At 33.8% G+C, this 9,722-nt stretch overlaps 2 protein-coding genes and 1 pseudogene across 2 annotated transcripts; all 3 read left to right on the forward strand.

Moving 5' to 3' along the window:
• Positions 1 to 176: 176 nt before the first annotated feature.
• LOC107407134 (photosynthetic NDH subunit of subcomplex B 2, chloroplastic) lies at positions 177 to 2,104 on the forward strand. The gene is made up of 3 exons (XM_016014366.4): positions 177 to 705; positions 1,106 to 1,546; positions 1,746 to 2,104. Exons 1-3 carry the CDS (start codon positions 286 to 288, stop codon positions 1,938 to 1,940), a joined length of 1,056 nt encoding a protein of 351 aa, XP_015869852.2. The 5' UTR covers positions 177 to 285; the 3' UTR covers positions 1,941 to 2,104.
• Positions 2,105 to 4,711: 2,607 nt separating this feature from the next.
• On the forward strand, positions 4,712 to 5,513 carry LOC125419631 (uncharacterized). The gene has a single exon (XM_048465962.2). The coding sequence runs from the start codon at positions 4,808 to 4,810 to the stop codon at positions 5,300 to 5,302; it is 495 nt and encodes a 164-aa protein (XP_048321919.1). The 5' UTR covers positions 4,712 to 4,807; the 3' UTR covers positions 5,303 to 5,513.
• Positions 5,514 to 7,741: 2,228 nt separating this feature from the next.
• LOC107425675 (photosynthetic NDH subunit of subcomplex B 2, chloroplastic-like) lies at positions 7,742 to 9,402 on the forward strand (annotated as a pseudogene).
• The last annotated feature ends 320 nt before the right edge of the window (positions 9,403 to 9,722 follow it).

Here is a 9,722-nt window from a genome sequence, read left to right on the forward strand (position 1 = left end):
GATAACTTAAAACATGGTCAAATGACTGATCGTTTGGGATGCCTCGGCTCATATAAGGATGAGGTTGAACGCTCGTCGGTCTTGAGGAGGTTTTTACTGGTCCAGCTTGAGAGGGCAAAATAGGCAAATACTTTATTAGAAAGCTTTTGGTACAAAAGGTGATAGCATGAAGCCAAGAAACAAATACAAACAAAACAGGTTGGACAAAGTATGGATTAGCCTTATAGACAAAGCCACTGGTGTATGTGTTGCTGAAACTGAGAAGAGCTTTCTTCTCTCTTCCTAATGGCTTCTGTTCTTTCCTTATCTCTTTCCAAACCGAACATGGTAAAGGCTTGCTCCCCTGCAACAACCACAGTTTCAGTTCCTGATAACCTTAATGAGAAATTCAGCAGAAAAGGCATTAAGTTTTCACAATCCGACAACATTCCAATGGTTGAGCTAACCGTAAGGAATGGTAGTTCTTTAAAGCTACAAGTACCTGATGCTCTTGTTACTTCATACAAGCCTAAAGTGTACTGGAAAGATGATGGCTTTGAGGAGGTTCTTTATACAATTCCTGCAAATGGTTCAGCCTCTACTAGAACCAAAGGAGGGATCGGTTTGGTCATCAATGATGTATCAGAGCCTGGTTCAAAAGGGTCACTTCTGCCTGCTGAGTGGACTGTAAAAGATGTTGATTCTGATGCCATTGATGCTCTTCAGGTATTGCATAATTCAACTGTCTTTTTCCATTGCCAAAAGGTTCAGATGATATCGTTCTTGATTCTTCTAATTTTCTCAATGAAAGTCTAGGCCTGATTTGGTTTATTTACTTCAAAATCCTTGCTGTAATAGCTATTTTCCTATTGCTAGTGTCTTGTGTCCAATTCCACCCAAGTTATGTTGGTTACCTATTTTCCAATTTGTTCACCTTTCAGTGGTTGTCTAGTTGAATATAAGTAGTAGCAGAGTTTTGGAAAGGGGATTCTTAAGTGGGAAAAATGCCTAAATCATATCTTCATGAGAATAAGAGTAAATAGTTCTAAAATGATGAAACCAGGGAAGAAAATGTTCTTCTTTTCTTTCTTTCTTTTTTTCCCATGCAATTGCTTCTTTGTTGCAGGTTGAACTGAGCTGCAGCGGTGGAGTACTTGATCTAATCTATGTCGTTACACTATATCCAGTAAGCATGGCTACAGCACTCATTGTGAAGAACAAAGGGAGGAAGAATGTGACTCTTACAAATGCTATACTTAGCCATTTCAGGTTCAAAAGGCGAAATGGGGCAGCAATCCAAGGTCTCCGAGGCTGTTCTTACTGCTCACACCCTCCTTTATCGTCGCGTTTTGAAATATTATCACCTGCTGAAGCAATGAAAACTGAAGATCCTGGATTGTTTGCTTTTGGTTATGAGCCTGAAAAGAAACCGGGTTTGTGGACTTCTCAAGATATGCCTTTTACCATTCTGAACAACAAGCTCAGCAGAGTTTATGCTGCCCCTCCTAAAGAGAGATTGAAGGCATTTTACAACACACCACCTTCAAAATATGAAACTCTTGATCAGGTACATTGCTATTAACTTTCTTCTAATCGAAGCCAAGTTTTGTTTACAAGGCGATGTGGTAGAATTTGAACTTTTTCAAAATGAAACTTTACTTGTGCAAAAAGAAATGGGATCAAATGCTGACAGATAGAAAAATGGCACACCATTATTAGTCTCTTAATTAAGTTAGCAACTCTAACGTGATTGTTACCATTTTCAGGGACGAGAATTGTTCTTCAGGGTAATAAGGATGGGATTTGAGGATATCTACTTATCAAGCCCTGGTTCTTTCTCAGAAAAATATGGGAAGGAATATTTCATATGCACTGGTCCTGCTTCCATGTTGGTACCTCTTGTTGTGAAGCCTGGTGAGGATTGGAGAGGAGCACAAGTTATAGAGCATGATAACTTGTAATTAATCTTTCATATAAAATTTCCATCTTCTTTAATTCATTCTTTCAAATTTTTTTTTTTTTTTTCCTTTCTTTCTCTTTTATTTTTCAGCCCATTTTCCTTTTTTTTACTATGTTCTACACACCAGTTCCTTCAATCTATAAATGAAACTTAATTTATGTCCAAGTTTTTCTTTTTTCCTTTTCTAATGAAGATAGTGATTCCAAAATAAAAAAATAGAAAAAAGAACTAAGCTCTGAATGTTAGAATTCATCCTGAAACCAAAAATGAACCCTGTACGTCCAAATTTTCAAGAAGTTTGAATTTGGACTTGGACAGTCTATATCCCTAAATATGCATATCCGAGGCAACACCAAGCAAACAAAAGCAAGATGTTTAAGAGCCTCATCAGTTTTGAACAAGTACTGCTTCCATTAATCTAACATCAAAAGTTGTCTTATTGGTTCAAACCAAATAAAAACCCAACAAGCAGTGACAAAAATAACATTCCAGATAATAAAAAATCCATACAGAATTGTGATGAAGTTATTAGTTCTTTTAATATTAAAGTTTTATAACTTTCCACCAGATGATTTGGGATCATTCTTAGCAGGCCCACCCCCCCCCACTTCCAATCAAATTTTTTTAGAGATATAGCAATCTGAAAGCATGAAAAATAATCTCTATGATTAAATTGCAGACAGAGCAAAAAACTTCAATTGTTAAACCTGTCTTTCTGTCTGTTTTGCAGCTTAATTCAACAAAACTTCTGGTCAACGTTGGGAATTATAGCCTTCAAGGACCATATATGCCATACAAGTACCACTTCATTTGATTATCATCAAAACAGTAGCCAATAAAGTAAAGCAGACTTTATAGAGAGATAACACCAGGCTTAATATTATTCAGATACATTATTCTTCACATCTAGTTTCACTCACAGGAGTAAAATCTGGTTGAAAATCTAAACTATAATTTCACTAGATAAAAACATTGTTAAGCTACAAAATTGGATCAAGCTGAAAAACATTGACCACTAGTTTGTAGCATTACGCAAATTTGGATTTTCTTATTTGGGTAAATTCAATAAACATTTATTCTAGTTTGGTCAGTTTACTTAACTCACCACTTGGTCTTTTAGAAATTGCAAATACTGATCATTTATTTTAGTTTTTTGTTGCATCTGTCTATCTATCTATAGATATATATATATATAGTTATAATACCCTTCCTTGTCAATCGGTGGAACACAGAGTTATTATTATTATTTTTTAATAGCAGAGAAATAACCTCCTCAGCTCACCATACTTTATATATATATATATATATATATATATATAGCTGTACAATTTATCCTCCTCTATTGTGCACGCCTAATATTAGATATGGCAACATGTTGCATAACATTGTGTGCTCACACTGTGGAAAGGATTATGTGCTTTTTATAGCAAAATTATATATATATATATATATATATATATATATATATATATATATATATATAAAGAAGGAATTTTAATTGCAATGTCAATTATCCATAAAATTTATAACAAAGAAGATAGTAATATTCTTACCAAAACAAAAAAATGATGGTAGTTATGGCCTAATTTCCATTTGGGAGCTAGAGAGGCATCCTCACATAGCCGCCGGAAGGTTAAGGCGGCTAAGGCCTTTGACTATGCCTGTTTCATTAAAATGCAAAATGGGCATATCTCTATGTACATAGCATGCAAATTGGTGAACAAAAACTTGGTAACGGTTAAATGAACTGCCAGCTATAGAGTTTGGCATGGCTATAATTAAGCAAAGTCAGCATATATAGAGTGGATCTCACATCATATCCACATGATGATTTTAATATTAAAATCTTTTATTAGTTTTTAAATTATTTTAAGAATTGAGATTTGAAAATGAATTAGTGGTCTAAAATGAATTTAGTAAAATTTTAAAATCTTATTAAAAAAATGAATTGTATATATATTTTTAAGTATCAGCTCTTAAAGTAATTTGGTGGCTAAAAAACAAAATTTTATTGACACATAATATGAGCTTGGTCTTTTATAAATAGTTGTGCTATGGTAAGCTTATACACTTACATTATAATGAATATTTTACATCCCACCATATTTGATGAGATGAAAAAAATAAATAAATAAATTTATAAAAACCATACATCTCACTAAATGTGGTCAGTTGTGAGATGCCTACCATAAAATAAATATGCAAGTATGTTATAACAAAGTTATATATATATACATGAATTCATAAGTTAAGACTGTTTTAGTGAAAAATCATTTAGATATTTTTTATAGGTTTTTAGATTACTGTAAGAGTTGAGATTTAAAAATATGTTCAAAATTTATATGAGTTCTAATATGATGCATTTTATATTTTCATGGTTTTAATATTTTACTAGACTCGTATAATACACAAATATATACATTTTTAGATTTTAATTTTTATAGCAATTTAAAAACTAATAATAAATGTTATGATGATTTTTTTATTATGATGGTTCTGATAATATAACGACTTTCTTTATATAAAAAAGTTATGTTTTATTAAGTATCATATAAATAGAATAATTTAAAATTGAATAATTTACTTGAGTAAACAACCATCCTTTGCACTTGCAGGTCAATTTATTCCAAACAAGGTTAGGAACATAGCAATAAATCTCTTATTTGGCCAACTTGATATCCATAGAGCTGAAGTCATCCTTTAAACAATATATATATATATATATATATATATTTGTTAGAAGTATATGAATCCATAAGTGGTTCTTCCAAAGATCTGCAAGAGCAACAACAAAAAAAAAAAAAAAAAAAAGAAGGAAAGAAAGAAAGAAATAAACCCTGATATCACAAAGTAGCTAGATTGCAAACAATGGCAAAAAATCCTTCAGCATACTTGCTCTTCCTTGCCATCTTGGTTCTTGCCACAGCCACATCCTCATCAGCTCAGATCTTGCCTCCCTTTTCTACCTTGCCTCCCGTGCTTCAAAATTCCACTAACGTAGCTCAAGTTCAGGCTCTTGGCGTCCTTTCTTGCACGGTCACCGGGACTCCTATTCCCTTTGTCCCCAGCCCACCTGTGGTTGGTGCTCTTGTCAACTTGTCCTGCGATGGAGGCAGGACCACTCTCGCACAAGCCGTCACCAACACCGCCGGTTTTTACAACGTCACTCTCAACGTGGTTCAGGGCCTTCTCTTTAACACAACAGACTGTGCCCTCTTTGTCGGCCTCCCGCTCGTCAACTGCACTATTTTCCCTCCCCGTGGAGTACTTAGAATCCCTCTTGGCGTTCTTACCATTGTCCCTGGACTGCTTGGCAATGTTCTTGTATTGATTGGACAAATTTTCAGGGTGATTGGTGTGTAATGCTTATATTAAAAAAAAACTATATCTATATATATATATATACATACACACACACTAATATATGTATGTTTTCTTTCTTCTCACATGAACATGCAGATCGTTAATGGTATTTATATAATACCTAGCCTATAGCTATGGTAAATAACCGTTAACGACTGTATATACTACTAAATAAAGGAGAAGAATTGTGTTGTTTGCTTTGTCTTCCTTATATTTTGCTGTTGTGTCTCGGTTGTCATTGCTTAATGTTGCATTTGCACCATCTAATTATATACCAAGGACATATAATGAATTAGGAGACTATGAAATTAATTGGTAAAGTGAAAAAATTTATAATTATTAACCAAATAATCCTTCATCTCTAGCTTTTTGCATGTTTTATTTTATTCTATAGTAATGTTATTATTGGCACGGTTTGTCCACCATAACAACCATCTATTACCGTTTGATTATGACAATTGCATGTATTTAACCAAAATTTTAAAATTAAGAGATAGCTATCCCCTATCATAAATTGGGCGACCTCGCTTATAATCACAGAGTTTTATATGTGAGTAACAAAAAAGTACAGGGAACTTACCTTACTATGAATAAAAGATCAAAGCAATGAAATAATGTGAGCAAAGTCCCGAACAAATTCTTGAGGACCTAGTTATTTTTCAAGTTTAAAAAATCTCATATAAGCACCATGTATCAAATAAAAAACTAATAACACCAATATTAAACTACCTTGTTAGCTTTTTATCTTTATATGAATTTAAAATGAAAATTAATTGTGCAAAGCTTAGGCTTGTTGTTCAATGCATTTATAGACCTTTCAAAATTCATTATAAAATCTCAGAAATAAATCCCAGAAAATCCATTAGATATCCTGAAAAAAAAACTGACTATGTATATCAAATAGTCAGGCTCACATCAGATCGATCAGATGATTTTATCATCCAATTTCTTTCTCCCAAGCCGTTTCTCTTCCCATCCCCCACCACAGAATAGCGCTTCGCTTTCGATTCTTCAAAAGAATCAGCTGACTTCTCCCTTTTTCGTTGATCTTGGGAAAAAGGAACTGTGCCTACAAAGTTAGACATCAAGTGAGTGGCTTGATGAAGATAACTACGTTGACACACTCGAGTTGGCTCCTGACACAACATGGTTGTACAAGTCTTCCATTGTAAGCCGTTGGATCATTTCAATAATTGTGATTTAAAAATAAACAATGATATAATATAAGATTGGATGATTTACTAAAATCATAGTTGGGAAAGTGAATTTTATATAGTTGGGTGAACTATAAATAAAATTTTAAATTTAAGCATTTAGAGGAATCCAACAACTTACAAAAGAAGACATGATGACAAAATCAATTAATCTCAATTTGATAGAATCCTGGTTGATATATATGGAAAAAAGTATTGTTATTGGAAGTGATAAATATTATTCATATCTTTGTTATATATCCGTTTCCAAACTTTTTCAATAAATGCAAAAACGTCTTTAAAGCTTTTTCCAAATTATTCTCTAATTTTTTTCCCAAAAAAAAAAAAAAAAAATACTACTCTTATCCAATCCTATATATTCCTATATTTCAAATATATATGGATCCAATGGGATTCCAAACCAAGCCTTGTGCCGTTTGCACAGTTCCATAATTCTCGAGCAATGATTAATTCATGACATTTCCTTAGCGAATGTGTGACAGAGGGTTGACTTGTGTTTAAGAAGGCCAACAGCCGTTAAATTTATGAGTTGGCTAGTTTGCCTTTAGATTTTGGGTTGTAAATTAACTATAACTTCATCTCTGGACAATGTTCCATGGGATGATGGGTTTATGCCATGCTATTTAATTGTGTTTTTTTATATTTTACCCTTTTCAAATTTTAAAAAAATAAGCGAATTAAGTCTGTTTTTCCTATTTGATTGGTTACCTGATAAATTAATGAATCCAGGGTTGTCGACGGCTCTAAGAAAATTTCCCCACAAAGTATTCCAACTCAGTTTCATACATATATTTCCTACACTGAAACGCGGCCGATGTCAATGATGCATTAAAAAAAAAAAAAAAAAAAGAAAGTAAAATGGGAAAGAGAGTCTCCCTTTATTTATTTATTTTTTGGGTTGTTGGAAGATATTGTAAGACAAAATAGCTTAGCCAAAAGCAATAAAACTGTGGCAATAACGCCAATTGTTCTTGAAGACTCTTGATGTGGGAGAGTTTCTTCCACAAGGGGTTAGTACTTTTGGTAGTAGACCAGCCCCACTAATATAGATTGCTAGGACTTGGGAGGGAGTTTATTTTTGTGTTTTGGTTATTCATAATTATTTGCTGATTTTTACTACTATATTTACTTTAAAACAAATATTTTATTTGCTGATTAGCCTTATAGACAAAACCACTGGTGTATGTGTTGCTGAAACTGGGAAGAGTTTTCTTCTCTCTCCCTAATGCCGTCTGTTGTTTCCTTATCTCTTTCGAAACCGAACATCTTAAAGGCTCGTTCCCCAGCAACAACCACAGTTTACGTTCCTGATAACCTTAATGAGAAATTCAGCAGAAAGGGCATTAAGTTTTGGCAATCCGACAACATTCCAATGGTTGAGCTTACTGTTAAAGAATGGTAGTTCCTTAAAGCTACAGGTACCTGATGCTCTTGTTACATCATACAAGCCTAAAGTCTACTGGAAAGATGATGGCTATGAGGAGGTTCTTTATACAATTCCTGCAAATGGTTCAGCCTCTACTAGAACCAAAGGAGTTTGGTCATCAATGATGCATCAGAGCCTGGATCAAAAGGGTCACTTATGCCTGCTGAGTGGACTGTAAAAGATGTTGATTCTGATGCCATTGAGGCTCTCCAGGTACTGCTTAATTCAACTGTCTTGTTCCATTGGCAAAGGTTCAGATGGTATGGTTCTTGATGCTTCTAATTTTCTCAATGAAAGTCTAGGCCTCATTTCTAATTTTCTCAATAAAAGTCTAGGCCTCATTTGGTTTATTTACTCCAAAATATGGTTCTTGATGCTTCTAATTTTCTCAGTGAAAGTCTAGGCCTCATTTGGTTTATTTACTCCAAAATTCTTGCTGTAATAGCCATTTTCCTATTGCTAATGTTTTGTGTCCAATTCCACCAAAGTTATGTTGGGTACCTATTGTCCAATTTGTCCACTTTCGATTAGTTGAATTTAAGTAGTAGCAGAGTTTTGGAAGGGGGATTCTTGAGTGGGTAAAATGCCTAAATCATATCTTTGTGAGAATCAGAGTAAATAGTTCTAAAATGATGAAACCAGGGAAGAAAATGTTCTTCTTTTCTTTCTTTCTTTTTTTCCCATGCCATTGCTTCTTTGCTGCAGGTAGAGCCCAGCTGCACAAGTGGAGTACTTGATCTAATCTATGTCGTTACACTACATCCAGTAAGCATGGCAACAGCACACATTGTGAAGAACAAAGGAAAGAAGAATGTGACTCTTACAAATGCTATACTTAGCCATTTCAAGTTCAAAAAGCAAAATGGGGCAGCAATCCAAGGTCTTCGAGGCTGTTCTTACTGCTCACACCTATAAGCCTGAAAAGAAACCAGGTTTGTGGACTTCTCAAGATGTGTCTTTCACCATTCTGAAAAACAAGCTCAGCAGAGTTTATGCAGCCCCTCCTAAAGCGATATTGAAGGCATTTTACGACAAACCACCTTCAAAATATGAAACTCTTGATCAGTTACATTGCTATCAACTTTCTTTTAATCAAAGCCAAGTTTTGTTTACGAAGTGATGTTGTAGAATTTGAACTTTTTCGAAACAAAACTGTACTAATGCAAAAAGAAATGGGATCAAATGCTGACAGATAGAAAAATGGCACACCATTATTAGTCTCTTAATTAAGTTAGCAACTCTAATATGATTGTTATCGTTTTCAGGGACGAGAATTGTTCTTCAGGGTAATAAGGATGGGATTTGAGGATATCTACTTATCAAGCCCTGGTTCTTTCTCTGAAAAATATGGTAAGGAATATTTCATATGCACTGGTCCTACATCCATGTTGGTACCTCTTGTTGTAAAGCCTGGTGAGGATTGGAGAGGAGCACATGTTATAGAGCATGATAACTTGTAATTAATTTTTCATATAAAATTTCCATCTTCTTCTTTAATTCATTCTTTCATTTTTTTTCCCCCCCTTCTTTCTCTTTTATTTTTCACCCCATTTTCCTTTTTTCTACTAAGTTCTACACACCAGTTCCTCCAATCCATAAAAGCAACTTTGTTTTTTTTTTTTTTTTTTTTTTTTTTTTTTTTAAATAAGTTGAATGTATGTCAAAAAAAGAAAAAAGAAAAAAAAAGAAAAGAAAAACTAAGCTCTGACCGTTAGAATTCATCCTGAAACCAAAAATGAACCCTGTCTGTCCAAATTTTCAAGAAGTTTGAATTTGGAGT

The sequence above is a fragment of the Ziziphus jujuba genome, chromosome 11 (assembly GCF_031755915.1).
Source record: "Ziziphus jujuba cultivar Dongzao chromosome 11, ASM3175591v1".
Classification (NCBI taxonomy): Eukaryota; Viridiplantae; Streptophyta; class Magnoliopsida; order Rosales; family Rhamnaceae; genus Ziziphus; species Ziziphus jujuba.

Excerpts from the sequence above, each read along its gene's own strand:
- LOC107407134 (XM_016014366.4), top strand. The coding sequence starts at position 286 with ATGGCTTCTGTTCTTTCCTTATCTCTTTCCAAACCGAACATGGTAAAG. Across the intron at positions 706-1,105 it reads ATGCCATTGATGCTCTTCAG|GTTGAACTGAGCTGCAGCGG; the intron begins GTATTGCATAAT and ends TCTTTGTTGCAG. Across the intron at positions 1,547-1,745 it reads AATATGAAACTCTTGATCAG|GGACGAGAATTGTTCTTCAG; the intron begins GTACATTGCTAT and ends TACCATTTTCAG.
- LOC125419631 (XM_048465962.2), top strand. The coding sequence starts at position 4,808 with ATGGCAAAAAATCCTTCAGCATACTTGCTCTTCCTTGCCATCTTGGTT.